The sequence below is a fragment of the Psilocybe cubensis genome, chromosome 6 (genome assembly GCF_017499595.1).
Source record: "Psilocybe cubensis strain MGC-MH-2018 chromosome 6, whole genome shotgun sequence".
NCBI lineage: Eukaryota > Fungi > Basidiomycota > Agaricomycetes > Agaricales > Agrocybaceae > Psilocybe > Psilocybe cubensis.
Genome location: NC_063004.1, coordinates 2,232,145 through 2,252,736, shown reverse-complemented (window position 1 = coordinate 2,252,736; position 20,592 = coordinate 2,232,145). Strand labels below are relative to the sequence as shown.

Here is a 20,592-nt window from a genome sequence, read left to right as displayed (position 1 = left end):
CGTAATAGTAAATCTATGCATTCATTAAGCACAGTCTAATATATCGATTTTAGTCCAACCATTAATTAAACAGAGCCGACCTCGGAATCCATCGAATGCCAACACATCCCGACTTTGGAATCCCTTCGGAAGGCTGATGGCCTTGACGTTCATAGTGCAGCCACTGTCTTCCAATGTGATAGTGTGTGCCAATAAAACAGAGCCAGGCATAGAATGCGTCACCGCCAGGCATCTCCCAGAACGTGTACTGAGAGCAAGCATCGTATTCGTCATGCCCACGTTCAAAGTACGCCCTGACTGCGTAATGAAGGATAACAAGCCCGTTCGATTTAAATGTGCCTCGATAACATGAAGCGCGATCTTCGAGGTCCAACTTGTGCGCGAGTGGTTGGCGTACACCAATGCCAGAAAAGACACTCGTATATCATCACCTTTCAACGCAACATTGGAGAGGCGAGGCCTATCGAGAAATTGGATTTTCGAGATGGCGTGGGGGTATACACCTGAATGCGACCGAGTAAGGCGCCGTGGGTGTAGTAACATAGAGGGTGTATTATCCAGCCGCTTTGGGAGTGTATACACGTCGACGAGTGTTTCATCCCTCAAGGAAAACAATAGGAATAAATGTCGAGATGTTATCGCGTAATTCATAGTACTCAGGTCAGAAAGATGCTGGACATTTTCCTAGAGCACAATAAGCTTTATCTCAGGCACAGTGTTACAGATGGAATTGGAAGTGGATGTTTACTTACATGCATTGGGAAATAAAATGTAGACCGAGAGGGTATATGGTATAAATCCATAGGGTCGTCGGGAGATGCGAATTCTCTAATCGGTAAAATCCAGTCGTGGGCCATCTTTACGCTCGTTATGTTACCTGCTGATATTTCCGCATGGAGTTTGACCTTATACCCCGACTTTCCAAAGTTTAGTTTCAGGACTATTCTAAAAGCACGGAAGAACTTCAGTTACAATCAAGTTACAACCAATTAATAGGGAAAATATAGATAAAAGAAGAAAGGACAAAATCTCACATTCTTTTTGGCCTTTGACAAGCGAATGTTACCCATACCGAATCAGAGCCCTCCCCATTGGCGTTGTCTTGATGATTCAAATACCCAGACATCGGCAAAACAGTACGGCACGGGTACGTTAAGATGGGTGTGTTCATATCATCAGAGTCAAGGTCGTACCACGAAATGCCATCGTGTAACGCTAGCTGAAGAAATCGTCCTGATATAACGTTTGCATCAAAGTCGTAGGTAGGGAGCTCTCGGATAAATCGACGTTGCTTGAATACTGTGGTTGTGGAAGACGTCCAATTCCTGTGAATCTTCGCCGCTTGGATCAAAAGATTCTCGAGCTGAACAGAGCTCTGTGACGAGAGAGGTCCTTCTGGTAGGAGAAATTTTGAGCGCTCGTACGCGCGAGCCCATGTGCTCCATTGATAGGACACAAATGCAAATTTTCGAGATACCTAGGTAAGAATGAATTATACTTGAAAAAATGACGAGCAGCATCCACAACTTTACCTGTCGCGTCTTGACTATATCCTCGACAGAGAGATGTCCTACGATTTCGAGGAGAACATCCATAGGAAGACAATGGAAACCACAGTAAAGTAATCCCATAACATAGACGGTACTTTCGCGAGGTGTTAAAGCTCTAGTAACAGTAGAGAATAATGCATACGATTCAAAAGGTCGCAGAGCAAACGAACTTACCACTAATTTGAATCCTGATGCTACGAGAGGGTGAAAGGAAAGAAAGACCAAATGGGATCTGGGGATTTCAAATGAAATTGATATGCTTATGTATGAACCCACTGGGGTATACGAGATCGCATATCGACGATTCGGACCAAGATCTCTCCTGGAGGCTAGTCCAGTTACGTCCCGTTACATATTTTCGTCAAAATGCGCTTATACCTTGATTCCGATCCTGCAGCGTGCCTTTGGCCTTTCAGGCTTCTGTCTGGCCGCCAAGTATAGACTAGGGAAGGGCAGTCCCCCAAGCCCCCGCACCTGGAGCAGGACCATGTCGCCATCGTGCGAAACCCTACGGCCAAACAAAGTTTGTCGCCACATGCAGACAAAACTGCAAACCCTCTACAAGTCTACAAGTTTCCTATTCAAACCAAAACTTGAGGCGAAGCTTCTTGATCATCACTGTAAGTAGACCTGTGAAGTAAGGAATCGTTTCGGAATCATACACTATTTTTGCCAAGGTAGTCGTTCTATCCGGGGAGGACCTCCGTGGTTGCTCCGAGTCTGGCTCTCGAGGCCTGAATTGCTGATATCTAACCATTGTCTTTCAGAGCCTGAGTAAACGGCTTTTTGTCTGAATCTGGTAGCGCACATGTGCTTTGGTTGGTCAGGGGCAAAGCAAAGCAAGGATACCTTGGCTTGTAAAGTATTACGATACTGTGTTATAGGCCAAAGCAAGCGCCAAATAATGAGGGTCTTCATTACACAGCCACTGTGACGAAATCCTGATGGGGCTACACAGAGCTAGACTGACTGTTCTGACTGCTTCGGTCGCTTCTGACCAGGCCCTGTAAAGCTTCCGCTTCGACTAATGCTAAACAAGCTTCAGAAGATAAGAAATACCTGCGATTTTCAGAAAAAAAATCCGATAACTTGATTTCATTCTGAAGTTCTTCAACATCATTCACCACTACTGGCACTGCCAGTACTGGGGTCACTCCGGTAACAGATTCCTGTAGTAGGGTCAACTACAAGTATTCCGAATCATTTCACTTGTCCACCGTCATTGATGTATACTTCTGTAATTCCTTCCCGAAAACTTCGAACTATCTATGTATCAGCTGTATTTATAATTGTATGAGCTTTCCACTGTAGTGAAGATTAAATGTCGGATCATAACAGAAAAGATGTTGGGTAGTAGTACTAGTACTAGTTTGAATAGTAAATCAGAACAATCGTTCTGTACTGGAGTTTGCATCATCTCGCAGTATACTACACTGCCGCACTCTCACTTATGTCGAAGAAAACAGCAGAATATTTGTCTTCGATACGAACGAATAGGTGTCCTAAGTTTGTCCTAAGTACTAGTCCGTCAATTATTGTGTGGCGTACTAACAATCAATTGATGGATGATCAAGTGCCTCTCGGTCCATTTCAATTAAACGTGTAGTGCCAAACTATGACGTTTGATTCAGTGAAATAAACGCTGGAGAACATTTAAAGCATCATTAAGCCCAGCGCCTATTAAATTATACGTGTTTACCTTGAACCAGACGCCCGAGATCGACGAAATGATCTGGTGTCCGGACTTCTTTTTTCTTTCCTCCGATTCCTGCTTTAATTACAACAGTCGCTCAGCTTAAGATCTCAATAATAATAATAGCGTGTTAAATGCAACATTAGGCATTGGAAGGAAAGCGTTGTCCCCGACACTTGGCTCGGAGCTGTCCGGTCATTATTGTATACTTTGGAAGTTTTTAGTTGAGCGACCGCAGAGCCTGATCCTTGTGAGACAGAAATAATACGTAAAGCACCTTTCCAAACTTCCAGACAAACATGCAAATATGCTGCAAGTACCTTTCCCGCCTCGTGCAACTTGCCGCGAATCTCAGGTCACAAATCACTGTGATGCACATGAAATCGAATGCAAGCATTTGATGATTATCAATGTAAGACCCTAAAAGGTCGATGCTGGTTTTGCTTCCTGGACAGACACGGCTTTAACTGGAAGTCCCATAATTTGGATATCTGATGACCAGTTGATGACCCCAGCAAGGATCGTGATCAGGAGGGTCCGGCGGAATCAAATCATTTGTCATCAAACGGTCATCTCGACACAATTGTGATGACGCCCCACAGATATCGCAACGATGATTACGGCGAATCGAATGGTGACTGCCGTTTTACAGTACCCGGTGTCAGGACTCGAGGCATATACTCCGTTCCCTTTGATTCCCTCTTGTACTGTACTGGCAATTAAGCATTGTTCAAATCGACTAATCTGCGTTAACAATCAAGCGTACACGAAGGTTAAACCCGACAACGCTTTACCATCTGCACCTACACGATTAGGAAATGTCGAATTCAAAACAATTAGAAATCCTGAGAGCTTTCCGGGAGAGCCTGTATGCAGAAGGCATCTTACACAACGGGGACAGCATAGGGTCAGACGATGAAACCCTACTGTAAGTACTAAACCCCAAATCCTACAGAGGGTGTCATACTTATTTTCTTTCTGCAATATATTTTGACAGCCGATTTCTGAGAGCACGCAAATTTGATTTAGCCCATTCGAAAAAGATGTTTAGAGAATGTCAAAACTGGCGGAAGACCGTAGGCAGCGTTGGAGTAGACGAGCTTTACAAGAGAACAGATCCCTTTGATGTAAGCAGAGCTCTGTGATTCTCTTGAGATATCGGAAAGAATGATGAACGTCTAACAGTATCCTGAACGTGAGGCAGTATTTGAATGTTGGCCACTATGGTTCCACAAGGTTCGCTTGTAACTTCCTTTGAGTCTATTTATGCCCTAAATCATTAATCCTTTAGACCGACAAAGTCAGCAATGAAAGAATCATTTTTTGGCAAATGACTGACATCGTCTGTAGCAAGGACGCCCTCTGAATGTTCACGTATTCGGCGGCATGGACCTTACAAAGCTATATAAAGTGTGCACACCAGAGAGACACTGGGAAACCATGATCGTTAATGCCGAATGTGTTAGTCGAATCATGGGTTATACAGAGGTGTATTTACGGCTAATGCTTTTCATAGCTCACCAGGGAAATCCTCCCTGCTTCGTCGAGAGCTGCAGGAAAACCGATTGGAACGACATTTGTGATAGTTGATTTGAAAGGATTTGGGTATGTTCACTGCGGGAATTATAATGTCGGAGAAATCTGAACTTGTTGTTAAAGGATAGGTGCATTTTGGCAGATGAAATCCTTGGTGAGAAGTTCCTTCCAAATGTCGCAAGACTATTATCCAGAAACGTGCGTGCTCCCTCTTCCTCGCCAATATCTCTGTTTAGGTTTGGTGTATCTCCAGTATGGGCCAGTTGGCCATCATCAATGCTCCTTCTTCATTCACGATTATATGGAATGCGATAAAGCCTTGGTTATCCAAAGAAACTGCGCAGAAAGTCGACGTGCTTGGAAGCGACTATAAAGATGTCCTTTTGGACCTAATATATGCGGAGAATTTGCCTGACTTTCTGGGAGGCACTTGCAAATGTGCAGAGGAAGGAGGATGCGCGTTGAGTGGAGCGGGTCCATGGCAAGAAGGAAGGGTGGGGTGGGGTCCGAAAGCCAAAGCAAAGGAGAAAGTTGTTAAGGCGCGTAACGATGACGGATTTTCGGAAAAATTGACACCATTGGTAGTAAATAACGGTCCCTTGCCAGTACTCGAAGAATTTTGATGGTATGAATTCATCTGCAATGTGCGATGGGTTTGCCTTCACTTTAAAAGGAAAGAGAGAAAGAGGAAATAAAGGCGCAATAGAGTGATCCTTTTTGCGCAACAGATGGTTTGTAGAGGAAGACGCAAGATCTGGGAGATTTGACGACTTGCGACACTTGATATCTGTTGGAGCATTATTGTTGACCTTGGTGGCATCGGTAAAAAGTATGGGTCAACGAATTGGGATGTAGCTTCGACAATAGGGGTTGAAGTCTCTGTGTTGTGGGGTAGCGAAAGAGTGTTGGGGATGGGCCTATCTGCAATATTGTATCGTGTCGTGGTTATATCTAAATTGTCGTGTAATTTCCCTTAGGTCTTCCCAGCAATACATACCCACCAACGTGGACATTTTGTGACACTTTTGTCCCAGCATACCGACTCTTACCGACACCATTGGGAAATGTCAAGGGAGCTCGGGACTTCTGAGATAGACAGGCTTCTTTGTGTGCATCCTAAACGGTGATCTACCGTGTTCCGTGCGTCTCTGTGTTATCAAAGTATTGGATCGTATGGACCATAGCCTTTTGTAGAGTAGCCAGTATTATCATGTCGAGACGTGTTATATGTGGACATGAGATCTAAGTTGAAAGTAGATGTGCCAAGTTGAACCAAATGCAACTTGTATTCCCAGGCGTCGGGGAATATCGCCGGGCCGTAGCACCTAAGTCACTCATTAAACCACCACACCTCACTGTCTACAAACTACCTTTTTTATTAAGGAGTGCTGCAACACAAGCTGGATTTCATTTTACAAACGACTGTAGCAATCTCACAAGTTAGTGGAGTGGGTATCAAACTCACCTTTCTCGATCAGCCAGCTTCGCTACAACCTGCAATCCGGCGGACGCACAACAAATGGGACAATGAGGTTTATCGTCGTTATCTGATCCAAGGCCCAAGGGGAACACATCCTCCTCAAATTTTGCATGGCGTTGGGCTCTACTTTCTAGTGCATGCATGGGAAGAAAACCCCAGCTGAGGCCGATGCGAATATTTCCCTGCCAATTCGTTGAGAATAATATGCGCATTCAATCGTATGGTGCTTGTGTCTGCGTTCTTTCATGCTGTAGAGGTATGCACTAGACTCCTTTCATATAACAATGCCTCTTGGAACGTTGACGTTGATATCAATCTATCAGATAGTGTTTGGGCGATCGTTCTTTCCCGTCTTCGACCTCAGGTCTTGTACCAGGAAGTTTTACTTGCATATCGCCTTGTCATTCTCAGTTTTCCTTCCCAAAACTTACGGTTCATTGCATGATCACTTTTGCTTTTTTGGACATTCATTCAACATTGGAATGTGGCGTATACAAGACATCAACCCGTACCAAAGCTTCATCTATCTATTTCATTTTTGCAGACCGACGTCGTATCAGGTTACCGCATCCATGCACACCATAACATTCGGATTTTAATATCCAAAGTCGCTGGCTAGCTATACGCTGAGGAGTCTGAGACACAGTCCACGTCGATCAACCACTTGCTTAGTCTTTTTCTCTATTCGGTCACTAGACATGCACTGGCTAACGCAGACCACTGTAAAAAGAAACGATGAGGTTGGGCCAAATAGTTGGGGTCAGGTTAGTTGTTGGTGTCACTTAAGGAATGCAAATGTGTTGTTTGCTGATATCACTTGTAGTATAAGAATGTGCATAATTTTCTCGCATTCCACATAGCCATCTTTTCCCCATACCCTTTTGCATTTGTGACATCGATGGAAGCATCAAAAAAGCGCTCCGAACAACTTAGACCTTCAGTTGAGATGCGTGCGTCTTATTCATCAAGATAACCTCGCTGTATCTGATGTGACCCAGAAATTATCAGTAATCCTACCGGCCCCACAAAGCATCATAATCAATCAACGAGAGAATCTGTTGGGTCCGGTACCACTAGGATTCGAGGAGGTGGTGCTGCAAAGGTGAGGTCTTCATCAATAGTATCACCTTTTTGTGCTTTAACTCAAATTATCTATAGGAGTGTTTCATTGTATGCGTCAGCTGTTTCCTGTGCTTTGGTGAGTGACCTTCGTGAGTTTTTGATTTTCTACTAATATCAATGATTTCGGAAGAATGCTGTGAGGTGCGCTTTCGCAGCCTCGTCACCATGTCTAGGCCAATTGGCAGATTATTGATTGACCGCTCCTCTGCTACAGATTTGCTGCGGATGCGTAGGAGATTGTCTCTGTGAGTTCTCGTTCTGAATTCACTAGAACTATACTCAACTGTAGACGGGTAGGCTGCCCTTGTGAAATGTGTTGTTGAACAGATCCCAAATTTCATGTTTGATCTGGACAATTATATTTTTTCATTCATTTCAATGACGATTCTTATAATTATTTCTTAACTACGCAGATTGCTTGGTTTTATGAAAGTTTTGCAACATGTTAATAACACCGGCCTAAATGTACGGTGGGATGATGCCCTCGTTCCGCGCACATAGATGCCTCAATTGTTCTTCGCCTCGGGTTTCGAAGTAATCGTTGGATTTTGTCTCAGTTCCATGATTATCATCAATCCCTCGAAGCGTTATTTCTGCCCTTGGTGCTACTCGGGGGCCTTTTCACCCCATTAAGCCAGTAGGCATCATGTCATCAACGTTTGGTTAAATCGGTCGGACGAAAGGCTGCACAACGCCCAAAGCTATAAATAAATAGGTTACTACGTAGTAAATCCAAAAATAGGCAGACAGCGTTGTCCGTGGAGGGCATCATGGCCGCATTTAGACTCATCTCCACCTATATAAACAGCTCTCTGTTTACCCACATCCCTTCCTTCGCCCTTTACCAGTCAATTTGGTTTTTTTCTCACTTTCTCAAGGCTTACGTTTATATCTTGCGAGAATGGAATCTACTACCGCCAAGACCAGCCAGCCTCAAGCTGCAACTGAGATGAGTGAGCATATAACTGCTTTTTGACCTTCATACACCACTCCTCGATGTTGTTGAAGTGTAACCCGATAGTTGAAGGCTGACCAAAATTACGATGATTACGAACAGAGGTCATGAAAGTCTCTGGAGAGACCTCCGAGAACCACCAACATCAGAACTGTGAGCACCAGAAGCAAAAGGCGTCCCGTCTTCGTGGTGGAGGAGCTGGAAAGGTTAGTAAGAGTTTTTGTGTTCTTTTCCATTGAAATATAGTTCTCCGGAGGTGAACCGTCGAATTTGATTATCGGGCATTTTCTTGCCTCCTTGTTTACACGTTGTTTCCTCGGGTGCGGCTATAGTCTGACATGCGAATATTTCACAGGACTGCTTCTTGGGACTCGTCGGATGTTTCCTTTGCTTCGGTAAGTCATCCCCAAACGAATGAATCAGCGCACTAAAGCAAGCCAATTTGAACAGAATGCTGCGAGGTAGGCAACGCTTTCATGCCATCGCTAGTGCTTTCCACATGTCAACTATCTTTCAGGGATGCTGCGAGTGCGCTGCGGATATCATCTGTAAGTCTCCGAAAACTGCGTGCTTCATGTCAATAGAAACTCATACCTCAAACCACTACCAGGTTGCCCTTGCGAAATGTGCTGCTAGATACAACCTTGCTTTGATTCGTTCTGGAATCGCACCACTATATGCCAATAGTTCTTATAAATCGAATATGATTGAAGTTTGACGCACGTCGAGCGGCATTTGAGTAATGAACTACTTTGATAGGGTATAGTGATCGATGAAACGCTACATTTCCTTGTCTTGCTTAAGAAGATCGGAATCTATCCAGAAGGTGACAAAGGCCGGCTGTATTCTTCGTTATCTCTCTGCCAGACCACGAGGGGTGTTAGGGATACGTTAAGCCTATTTGGATCGTCGAGTCTGAATGAACCGCTAAAAAGTTCAAAATACGCCATCGTAGTTGATGGAGATTAAGAGACCATGAAAGTAGTTTCCTGTAGGTTGTCCGGGTTTGGTTGTAGTTTTTCAGACAAGCGGTTTGACAATTCCGTAACTGAGTTTGTAATATACAATAGAAGCGTCGGTTGAGGTTATGGCGAGAAAAATATATGGAGGGTTGGATACCGCTTCATGGGTCTTTTCCAAGTTGGGGAATAGCTGGGAGAATGCATCCCGAATCCTTTATGGTATTCAAGTAGGGTGACCGCAATTGAGAGTAATTGACTCACCAAGCGAAACTAAGAGTCTCAGACAGAGCACAGGGAACAACATAGAGATTCTCTTCCTGATTGAAGGAAACAATGAGATATTGCATCAATGTCGAAAGTCTGTAGCACACACCGTATCACGCTTCCTGCCCGCTATGGCTCCTCGCGAACAGTACTCGAGATCTATCACTTTCACATCGTTCCATTGCTGAGCTAATAAAGTCTTCAGCCTACCAGATCCTTCGACAGGTAAAGAGAAGGTGTACCGTATACAATATCGTTGTAAGTTTGGAAAAGGCTAGATGAAGCGCGTGGATATTTGGCAAGCAAACTAGATAGAATCGGATACTGAGAGGAAAACGGAAATAAGTACAACCTTATCAAATGCAATATCACTATGCTTACAGATGAATGAGATTCCATTTAAAAGAATACAGATGGCCAAGGTGGTGAAAAGAAGAAGAAAATAATTGGCAATTGCAAAAGTATCGGAGTTGTTGGCTGGAGAGCTGTGCAGTCGTCTTTCACGATCTTATCTTATCTTAAATTACATAATCAGAAATCAATCACACACCTGGACCTTTTTCGTCTTTTAAACTGAACGCGTCAAGAACGCGTCTTCACATTCTTTCTTATTTGCTGCTCGCGTGGTTCTTTACAGGTTACAAAGCTTTTATTTGACCTAATGCAACTGAAATCTCTCTACCGTGGAGACGACAACCAATTCACCAGACAAGCGAATACTAAGGACTCAAAAACGCACTATCAGGATACCCCCGTTTTGGAGATGGGTTCGATCAGGTTCGTATTGGTTCAATATTAAATTATTTTGTCGCGCATATTCAGTCCGCAGTATCAGCTAGACTCGGTAGATTTGTTTCCGCCTCAGGACTGTTTGGAAACCTCAGTGAATACTGAGACAATCCTACTTCACATGGCGCGTCATAACCTGACGTACTCCGTCATTGAATAAGAAGGGCATCGTATATAAAGAGTTGTTGTCGGTACCCCACACCTAATATCCCACCTCTCAGCCCATACTTCTTTGCTTTAAAATCCTAAATCTAAAAGCACCAACATGTCAAACATTGCTTCGAATCTTATGTCCGGCTCTAAAAACGACAGAGGGACTAAATCCTCTGGCGAACAAGGCGACTCTGGTAAGTACATTCCTTTGTTGGTCTTGGTGAACTTTAGCCTAATCTAGACATTGGACTCTGCGTAGGCGTTACCGATAAACTCAAGAACCTGGCAGCACCTGAGAGCCATGCTGCTGGCATGATGGGCATGGGCGGTATGGGCGGTCCAGGAGGTTGGTTATAAAGTTTAAAACATTAGAATTAACTGACTCAATTATTAGGAGCAGCAGCATCCTCGGCTCTGGGATCGAACGTACCTTCAATGCCTTCTCGATCTGGTGGTATGAGCAACATGGAATCCCCCAATGCTTATGCTTTCAATCGAGACAGCTCTCACAGCGGTTTTGGTGGCCACAACCCCGCCAGTGATAACTATGGCCGTGATACCACTAACAGTGAGACATATGGTAAAAGCAGTGCAAATAGTAAGCCTCACTGCAAAATCGTATGCTAATTATCTTACAATGCATTTCATGATTTTAGTGGGAGGAACTCATGATTACTCCATGAGTAATGATCGTGACCAAGTTCGCCGTAATCTGAACCAAGGTTCAGGCATGAATGCATCTGCTGGGATGGATTTCTCGGATCTTGGAAGAGCTGGTGGAACTCTCACAGGGAGCGACTCTCTTCATCAAATCGTTGATGCCGATAGTCGCCTCAGGACCGACTCCACTCGCACTGGCCTAAATTCTGGCGCAGGAATTCACGCACATCAATATAACGAGTCTTTGAGTGGTATTCCTGCCATGGCCGGAGCTAGTCTTGCCACGGGGCACATGAAAGACCTTAAAGATGAGCATCACCTTCACGGACAGAGCGGAACCGGCAACATGGAAGCGCACTGTAGCAAATGCCATCCTGGTCATTGTATGTATACAAAGTCTATGGCAAACATAATGATAATTGACCTCTTTTGTAGACTATGTCCAGGATTCGAGCTCGAACAGTATGTATACAATTCATCTGTCCTGATTTCGTCTCTTTCTCATCATTCCCTTCAGCGGCTTCGATGCCGTCGTTGAAAGGTCACGAAAGGACGGAAATGAGTGGTATGTTTGTTATACACTTTCAGTGAAATTGTTCCAATATCTTTTTCAGGTGGATCAATGGGCAAGTACGAAACTTCATCCTATACTGGTATGGGTGGTTCAACTGGCCAAGAGAGAATGAACATGGGTAATGCCATTATATTTTCATTTGATACTTAGTGTCAATTCTTGTCATGTGTTCAGGTGACTCCATGGGCAAATTCGGTCCATCCACTACTAGTTCTGGTATTGGTGGGTCACGTACTCAGGGGGAAGGATTATCGTCTAGCTATGGCACCTCTGGAAACAGTCTTGATAATAGGTATCAGAGTGCTGAAGGGATGAAATATCAACACCCTTCCAAAGGGCCAGTCGGCTCTGACATCAGCGCGCAGCAAATGCAAGGTGGACGTCCGTCAATGACTGATAAGATTCTAGGTGCGCTTTAACATTCAATCCTTGTTCACATTTTTATAATCTCTCTTCTCTATAAGGTGGCGCCGAAAAGATCACTGGGAAGATGACTGGGAACACAGATATGGCAAATGAGGGTGAAATGAGGGCGGTATGTTATTCCTTGATTTCTGACGGCGACTCGAAGGGTTCACAATTTGAAATAATCAGGCTGGCAACTTGTCTGGGGTATCCAGGAATTAGACTTTTCGGGCAAGTAATAGCTCTCCAACCTTGCCATCTAGTTGTACAAAAAGAAAAACTCTGTAATGCTGCACTTTGATAATGTTTTTTAAAATCCCAAAAATAATTATCCTTTTAACTATGTTTATACAGAGAATTGAGTAGCACTACTTCCTTCAAAGGTATTGCTGATTCTAATTCGATGATTTTGTATGGCGAAGTTCGACTATACAACAATTATGGCAGCAGGTTGAACAATTATGGCAGCAAGTTGCTGTTTAACAGGGACCAAGGCAGCTAGCGATACCCCTATTTTTGAGGTTAAGGTTCCTTCCCACTGATCTCTCTCCTAAGTTTACGCTGGTGAACTGTGCTTGCCTAATCTCATGGCATATCTTACCCGGACAACTGTGTATAACATCGAAGATTCTAATATCGCGCTTTTAGGATCCAACGTGAGTATCCATTATTAACCCTGCCACCACTCTACAGTTTCGAACTCTTGGGACCCATATCGTCGAGATGGCCTAACTAAACTACTGCAATCGTTCATGTAGATTGAAAAGCACGTTAGAGAGGAAGCCGGAGAAGGGGAGAGCGCATGGGAGGATGCAGGGAAATCTGCCGGTCTTCAGATATGGCGGATTGAAAAGTTCAAAGTGGTCCCATGGCCGAAAGAGCGTAATGGCTCGTTCTATGATGGCGATTCGTATATAATCCTTCATGTAAGTCTCTTTTTTATTCTTCCAGTGACAAGTCTTTATAGGTTGTCATTGTTGGCCATAGACATTTAAGAAATCCCCGGAGGCAAAATCATTTTCATATGATCTTCACTTTTGGCTTGGGCAAAATACTACTCAGGACGAAGCTGGAACGGCCGCCTACAAGACTGTTGAGCTAGACGACTGTTCGTGTCTTCTTCTTTGACTTTAAGGCCAGCCAACTTACTGTATGCTCTCTATTTCTAGATCTGCACGGGAGGCCTGTACAATTCAGAGAGGTTCAAGGATTTGAATCTCCTCGATTCCTATCTTATTTCCATCAATTCCTTTGCCTTAAAGGAGGGGTTGAGACGGGTTTTCACCATGTCTCCGACACTTTACCCCCGAATATTCGAAAGCTTTATCGTGTTAGTTTGTTTAAGAGTAGAGAAGGACGGTCCAGTCTTGTGGTTCGAGAGGTACCTGCGACTGCTGATAGCCTCGTTGCCGGCGATGTCTACATTTTGGATAAGGGAGATAACATCATGCAATTTAATACGAATGGGAGCGCAGGACAGGAGAGATTTAAAGCTGCAGAATTTGTTCAAAGTTTGCTCAACGAACGGAAGAGTCAAGCCGATGTTGTGGTCTACGGTAAACAGTTTCTACTTCTACCCTTGGAACCTTCAGCCTAACAATCACATTCTCTAGACGAAGGTGGATCTGGGGCAGGAATATTTCTGCACGAATTTGGTGAACAGACGAAGCTCAAACCAGCCGATTTGCACTCAATGAACCTCACCGAAGTACACCCAATCCTATATCGCATCTCTGATGCCACAGGAACCCTTGTTTTTGAAAAAGTAGCACCTGTCTCAAAGGATTCTTTGTCATCCGAAGATGCCTTTCTACTTGACCACTCCGACGGCGCTTCTTATCCTGCAATATATGTCTGGATAGGCCGAAATGCTTCCTTAAATGAGAGGCGCCTGTCGATACAGTACGCTCAACGCTATCTATACGACAAAAAAATCAAATCCGCTTCAGAAAGTGTTCGAGTCGCTATACCCGTTGTCAAGATGCAAGAAGGAGAAGAAACTGATGAATTTATGGAAGTTTTCTAACAGCTATGTAAAGGTGAAACCAATGTATATACGAAGAATTGTTGAAGAGTTTTGTATTGAGATCTATTTTATGGGATTTGATACCAAGAATTTAATTTATTAGTCGGCCCTTAATCTTTACACCCTAACGAGTGGGAATTTCCTTTAGATGAAAAAAGAGCGTCGTTCAAACGGAAACGTCATAGACGACGCGAGCACCAGCCCAGGTGTAAGGGTAGTTTCGTTGATACCAATTCCTGAAACTACGCCTACCGGCAATCCGTGGAATAGTAGCGTATGAACCTCCAAGCTGTTTGTAAAATGAGTGATAAATGACAAACCACGATGGAAAAATCGGGAAGACACTCACTACAACTTGATGTTTTCCATCAAAGAAGTCCATAGAATACCTGGACAAAGAGAAATTAGCTTCATCGCGTTTGAAAGGTGATTTAATAAGCACCCAGGGTATAATTTCGAGGGTTCAAAACCGTCAACAGCATCAAAAACAGTGGAGGTCCATTCCCAGACTCCACCATTGATACCTTTTCCACCAGCTCGCTCTCCGCCGGTTGTTGCACTGAATGGGCGTAATGTTAGCTTAAACCCCGATGAATCAAGGTTCAAACTTACGGGACAGGGTGCCAATTCCGAAAACCAACATTAGCACCACCTTCATATCCCGCTTCATATTTGTCGTAAAATAGAGCAAGCTCCGATTCTGTAGGAAGGCGCCCCCCTTTAACCATGGCATAGGTTGAAAGGTTATTGTAAGAGGTTACAATAGGCCAGTTACGAGCAATATCAATGGAAATAGGCCCATACAACGTCCGGACCTTCGAATGTATTTCAGAACATGTCATTTCTGATACTGGGAATACTCACTTTGATTCCTTCGTCGTCTTCAACCCAACTCGCTGGGAACTCTACTTTCCCTTTCCCTTCTCCGAAAAAAAATTGGTGGAATTCTCCATTTGTGACGGGCCTCCATTCAATTCTGAATTGATTTACATAGACGTCTCGCCTCGGGGTTTCGTTATCCCATCCAAATTCGTGGGTTTCGACGTCGGAATTTGTCTCATCATCTGATTCGAAATCCATATGCCCAAGGCTCACAGTTGCAGGCCCTAAAGTAACAGTACTCGACGCTGGTGCTGGAATTTCTTGCCAGGTGACAGCCAGTGATTCCCAGGGAGGAGCAACGAAACCAGGAGGAGGTATTGTTCCGCTCCCCGCTCGTTGAATTAGCATGTACAGCAAGGTTTCTGCGTGCATGGCTTCATGTTCAAGGGTCATGAACAAAACGCGTCCTATCTTGCGAGTCAAGGTGATTCGCCCAGAATCAATGTCATCATACAGACGCATTAATCTTGCTCGAACCGATGCCTGGAACTTCACAATATTAATGGGACTTGGCCAGTCTTCATCTTTGATCGGTACTTCAGAATGAGGCTGGACAGATTCCATGCCATTATTAATGATAACTCCCATGAACTCTAAAACGGATACTCACATGGCATTCGGTAGGATCATCTACGTCTGGGTCAATCCCACGCTGTTTAGCAATTGTCAACGAAAAAACTTTCCTTCAAGAATATGTGCAATCCGACCTCAAAGATGTACTGTAGATAGAAATAAGTCGACAGTTTTAGTAATGCCTGATATTTTAGCTTACCTTAAACGATTCTGGTTCAGTATGGGGCTGTTGAAGTAACTTTGAGAGGTGAATGTCCAAAAATGTAGGAATATGGCCCAAGTAAAACAAGCAAATATGTCGTAGGTCGATTGGCTTCTGATATAACATACTCGAGGGTATCATCTGCCTTGTAATAAAATCCCAGCAGGACCAAAGTTCGTTCCATTCTTCTCGAGATGGTACTCCAAAGGGAGAATAAGAAAGCCTAGTACCTTTTGTCGAAGGGTGGGATGGGGAAACGAGTAATGGAAAGCTGAAAGGAGGCCTTTCTAATAGCCATAACGAGTACTGTGATTTCTTGTCAGTCCAGCGCTGAACTGGCCTCAGGTTGCTGGCGGTAAACAAGGAATATGCGTCCACATCGGAAAACTGACATATAGTATAAGCTCCGTGAATATTGCGGTCCCAAATGGTCTGCCAACAAAACACACCTTGATTGATTCCTCAATTTTCAGCAATTCGCCTTTTGAAAATCGAATGACTTTGCCGGTTCTAGGTTCTCGAATAATTTGGGGGCATTTGGACCTAAAAAAGGCCTCGTGGCAGCCTTCAATGAATATAATTAGGCTAGGCGAATAAAAACAGCGATTGCACATACGTTCATCCTATTTGTCTCTTTATTAGAATCTAGAATGGGTAAAAAATAACGATTGTTCGCACCGAATTGTAGGTGTTGACATATTCCCATTTGCTTTCATCGAACAGATTCTCGTCGCCTAAGTTCCGACCAGCTGCCCTCAAGCCATTAAAGATGAAACGTCTGGTATAGCCCTGGCTGTCGTTATATGCTTCTTCGATGAGCGCAGCATCATTGTCATGGTCCAGGCCAATAAGAAGAGTGTCTCCGCTACCAGCGCGTAACGGCAGCGATAAAAGAAAAGACACGGCGTCTGTCCTCGAAAAATTGCCCAATGACGAACCCAAAAATACAACATGAAGGGGCGGCTTTGAGCCTTCAGGGGTTGAGGGCATAGACGAGCCTGACTCTGACATGGAGGTCAAGGAGGCATTACTGGTGGACGAAGCACTTGAAATGGGTGAAATTGGAGAGCGTTCTCGAGAAGAAAATTGGTAATCCACCGATGGGAGGCGGCGAGCAAATAGACCGCCATGTTCTATAAATCTAAGACCATCCTCGTACGTGCCCCACATTCCTTTCGTCTTGACTTTGCCGACCAGCTTTTTGCCGACTTCGGATCTTGAAATGTCTCCAAGGGTCCGTTCCAACTCGTGCTTGTCGAGGTCAAGAGCATAGTAAGTAATGGCCGATGAAGGCGCCTCTTTGCCGACAAAATGAGAAAGTCCTAGTAGTATATGCGATGTTTTTCGCAAAGATCTGTGGCAATGTTATAATATTAGATCAGGTTTAAACCCATAGAGTTATGCGAAACCGCAAAAGGAAGGTATAATCCCATCCTGGGTTCCCTGATGTAGAAAATCGGGCGAAAGTGGCGAGGTGTTTTGTAATGAATAGGTAATTAAGGTTTGACGTACCCCGCGCCAAGCTCAACAATGACTTCGTCTGGGGAAATCTGAGCTCCTCTATGCATGGCTTGAACGATATGGTGGGCATTGTTTTTAAGGATTTCCTCCTCTGCTGCAAAGAGGTAGTACTCTGGAGCAGCAGTGGTAATGTCGTCGTACAGCTGGAGCCCCTGTTCATCGTAGAGGAGCATAGTGGGGAGTTGTTTGTGTCCAAAAGGCCGAGAAAGACCGTTCATGATTTGCGTCGGGATGTCTGCAATGGGAAAACCCTCGGCGCTGAGAGAGTGAACGTCGATGATTTCAGCTGGCATGGTATTTTGGAAGATAGAGCAGTGTAGCTTGAGATCGCGTTTGAAAATGCAGTGGCCATTTTACACCTTGTTTTTATACGGACCAAGTTGGTGGACTGCCCGTTAGGGACTGTTCCCTAGGTCATTCTCGAGTTTCGGATGATGTCATCATTCTTCCTTGTCCTGCGCCAGAGACGAGTCCTCTTTTGGAGGGTTCGATGGCCGAAACAGTAAGAAATTGCATAAATTCACTAACTTTCTCATCTCGAACTGGTCGCGGCGCTATATATATAGGCACCGTCGCGTATGCGCGAATTTGTGTGGCACAATCGCATAGTCGGATCTCAATGGAAACACCTCGACAAAAAAAGGTGAGATTTACATAGCATGTATGAACGCATGTTTGGGTAATGACTTACTCATAGGGCCTTCCAATTTCAAAATCAAGCATTTGCCGCAAACGGCCACTCACAACGTGGAGACTCTTGGGTAAATGTTAGCAATTGCTCCACCAATTGGGTCTGGAAAGTCGCTACAGCAGCAAAGTTCATCTACTCTAAAAACCATACGGTGAGAATCTGCAGACGGTAGTTTCCCGAACGAGAATCTTACATCTACCCCTTTTTTCTCAACAGGCTAGTTTCAAAATTTGGGGATCAAGGCACTGGTCTGGCACCTGTGAAGAACTCGGAGTAGAACCAACTAACGTTCCATTCCGATGTACACATAAAAAGAGGGCCTGGAAGACTGCAAGGAACGTGATATGAATGAGTTGAGATAAATAGTGAACAGGCCCTGATGATCATTAAGCGGTATTAGGGACAGTGTGGAACATCAGGAAGCAAGATGGTTAAAATTGAAAAGGCTCCTTTCGTGCAATGATGAGGACAGGTAAAGCATCCTGTGATAGAAAAGTGTTGAGATTAACGAGTTGGACGAGATATAAGATAGAAAGGGTATCAATAATTTAACATCTAGTTGAGACTGTCAGGTGTTCAGATCAGCTTTTACTAGCTCATGTGCCAGCTTTGCTAACATTTCATCTGCCCGAGGGTTCCTCGGGAAGTGTTTCCCATCACCTGGTCTAACAGAAGATTAATATGTGAAAAGAATACATGCAGAAGATGACCTACGATGCACCCCCACACCAGAGGCGGAATAGCCAACCATATTTCCGGTTCCATCCAAATACTTGCGCGAAGTTTTTTTTCCAGCCAAGATCATATATGAGAATTTGACCATGAGCATCTTTAACAATCCTCCTTTGCACCGAAGATAATTCGGGTTCTAAAGGAGGATCAGAAAGGGAATGTCCAGTACGGGGAAGGGGTGGAAGATGCCGAAGGAGCATAAAGGGTGCAATGTTTTCAACAGTTGTTTGATTAGTGCTAAACAGACAAGATCAGACTTCTTGAAGGAGGGAAGCATGAGATATAGATGATGCATACAAGATAAGGTAGATATGGTAGGCAGCGAAAGACCCGACTACCAGGGTAAACACAGCCCCTGCAAACGCCAATCCAAGTTCGTGCACGGGGGTAAATTCATGCTGAGAGAGGAGAGGAGATAAGATGGTTGACAATTCACTAAAGTGGACGAACTTACAACAACAAACGGATGATGAAATGCAAACCAAAGCGCTCTAAAGGATACTGATGATATATACATGGATAGGAGTGTAACAGATAGCAAAAAGTGGACAAAAGCAGGGTAGGTTCGATGTCCCTGATTCATTATAAGTATACACTTTATCGCGTGGTAGCTAGAAGAAACGCACGATGCATTTGGCGCCGATCCAAGGACAATGGTGGTCTATAGGCCATTAGTTCAGTCACTGTTGATTATCGAAATTTTCGAGAATATGCGCACCCATTTTCAAAACGCATCTGTTGCATATGGAACAATGATGCGTTCTTTCTGCTTTAGGAGCCTGTAGAGTCTATTTGAGCATATCGGAATTCATTGGTAGATACGAATAGTGCATACCCAACACTTTCGACACCATTTATCAGGGGCAGAGAAGTCTCTATCAGGCATTAAGGCTTCTGTTAAGCTCATTTCAGCTTCTTCTCCATTGGCATTTTTCACGCGTGACGGGGGTGCGTTTGCAGGACCAGGATCGCGAGCCAAGCAGACAATGAGAGAAGAGAACGCCATAAACGTAAGCGTGTAGGTCGCCACGAGATGAGTTAAAAATATGACAGGTTGGTGCATGGTTTGGAGGTGAAAATCGACCAGAACATAAAGCCAAGAAGGTTGAGGTGCCAGTATAAATATTATAGTTCCTATTGTCGACAGGAATTAGTTCAAGAAATTTGTCTTGATGCCTTCCGAGGTTACTTGTCGACTCACCGCACAGAGGGATATAATGGTACCACCGTTTATCGTCCTTATCAATGTTGATAGTCTGTGAGCTGAACCCTATAGATGACTCCACCGACTGCAATTCCAAGTCTGAAAAGGTCACCAATGGCCCTCGGGTTCTTCGAGGTGCCATTTCGAGTTTCGTATCAATTAAGGCAAATGCAAAGATTCGTTATAAAAGGGAGAATTCGTATAGTCATGAAATACAGATAGTGATAAACGACAGGTTAACACATGAGAGATGGGAAGAGAAGACAATGCTGGCAAAAAATGCTAGTCTCTACACGCAGCCGTAATCTAGTCAAGTAATTACAGAGCTGTCATCATAAAGCCGAATGGATGCCGATCCATTTATTAGCACCATTGGGCATTCACGCTGCTTGTTATTTACCACCAACGATCCAGCTTGGATCCAACGGTGCTCATGGCATCCTACTCGACCAGACCCAGACCGACATCGTTTCTCATCAGTGTATCAATGACTACTTCGAGAACTCACCTCACATCGCGTGAGATATCTCGGACTCTCGGCAACTTGGGCACCGAGGAATGATGGTCTGGCATGTCTGGCTGAAAGAAGGAGTTGAACTTGTCTTTCCCCCATAATTA

At 44.2% G+C, this 20,592-nt stretch overlaps 6 protein-coding genes across 6 annotated transcripts; 3 read left to right on the top strand and 3 right to left on the bottom strand.

Moving 5' to 3' along the window:
* Nucleotides 1-24: 24 nt before the first annotated feature.
* JR316_0007216 (uncharacterized protein) lies at nucleotides 25-1,595 on the bottom strand (the record flags this gene model as incomplete). Its single annotated transcript, XM_047892959.1, has 5 exons — nucleotides 25-35; nucleotides 81-684; nucleotides 753-945; nucleotides 1,035-1,477; nucleotides 1,533-1,595. The coding sequence occupies 5 exons, from the start codon at nucleotides 1,593-1,595 to the stop codon at nucleotides 25-27; spliced, it is 1,314 nt and encodes a 437-aa protein (XP_047748241.1).
* Nucleotides 1,596-4,061: 2,466 nt separating this feature from the next.
* JR316_0007215 (Sec14 cytosolic factor) lies at nucleotides 4,062-5,402 on the top strand (the record flags this gene model as incomplete). The annotated part of the gene is made up of 8 exons (XM_047892958.1): nucleotides 4,062-4,171; nucleotides 4,241-4,370; nucleotides 4,429-4,479; nucleotides 4,535-4,543; nucleotides 4,594-4,704; nucleotides 4,760-4,848; nucleotides 4,903-4,977; nucleotides 5,033-5,402. The coding sequence occupies 8 exons, from the start codon at nucleotides 4,062-4,064 to the stop codon at nucleotides 5,400-5,402; spliced, it is 945 nt and encodes a 314-aa protein (XP_047748240.1).
* Nucleotides 5,403-10,616: 5,214 nt separating this feature from the next.
* JR316_0007214 (uncharacterized protein) lies at nucleotides 10,617-12,365 on the top strand (the record flags this gene model as incomplete). Its single annotated transcript, XM_047892957.1, has 10 exons — nucleotides 10,617-10,698; nucleotides 10,764-10,850; nucleotides 10,899-11,102; nucleotides 11,161-11,547; nucleotides 11,600-11,626; nucleotides 11,682-11,729; nucleotides 11,779-11,856; nucleotides 11,913-12,146; nucleotides 12,203-12,273; nucleotides 12,333-12,365. The coding sequence occupies 10 exons, from the start codon at nucleotides 10,617-10,619 to the stop codon at nucleotides 12,363-12,365; spliced, it is 1,251 nt and encodes a 416-aa protein (XP_047748239.1).
* A 365-nt stretch (nucleotides 12,366-12,730) lies between these two features.
* Nucleotides 12,731-14,169, top strand: JR316_0007213 (Severin; the record flags this gene model as incomplete). Its single annotated transcript, XM_047892956.1, has 5 exons — nucleotides 12,731-12,799; nucleotides 12,902-13,069; nucleotides 13,131-13,251; nucleotides 13,313-13,699; nucleotides 13,757-14,169. 5 exons carry the CDS (start codon nucleotides 12,731-12,733, stop codon nucleotides 14,167-14,169), a joined length of 1,158 nt encoding a protein of 385 aa, XP_047748238.1.
* Nucleotides 14,170-14,335: 166 nt separating this feature from the next.
* JR316_0007212 (Ergothioneine biosynthesis protein 1) lies at nucleotides 14,336-17,640 on the bottom strand (the record flags this gene model as incomplete). Its single annotated transcript, XM_047892955.1, has 11 exons — nucleotides 14,336-14,458; nucleotides 14,519-14,558; nucleotides 14,612-14,728; nucleotides 14,782-14,984; nucleotides 15,034-15,600; nucleotides 15,662-15,703; nucleotides 15,824-16,213; nucleotides 16,276-16,391; nucleotides 16,443-16,449; nucleotides 16,505-17,180; nucleotides 17,339-17,640. The coding sequence occupies 11 exons, from the start codon at nucleotides 17,638-17,640 to the stop codon at nucleotides 14,336-14,338; spliced, it is 2,583 nt and encodes an 860-aa protein (XP_047748237.1).
* A 966-nt stretch (nucleotides 17,641-18,606) lies between these two features.
* Nucleotides 18,607-19,833, bottom strand: JR316_0007211 (Palmitoyltransferase ZDHHC15; the record flags this gene model as incomplete). Its single annotated transcript, XM_047892954.1, has 7 exons — nucleotides 18,607-18,703; nucleotides 18,753-19,007; nucleotides 19,068-19,168; nucleotides 19,225-19,344; nucleotides 19,397-19,431; nucleotides 19,489-19,549; nucleotides 19,606-19,833. 7 exons carry the CDS (start codon nucleotides 19,831-19,833, stop codon nucleotides 18,607-18,609), a joined length of 897 nt encoding a protein of 298 aa, XP_047748236.1.
* Between the last annotated feature and the right edge of the window lie 759 nt (nucleotides 19,834-20,592).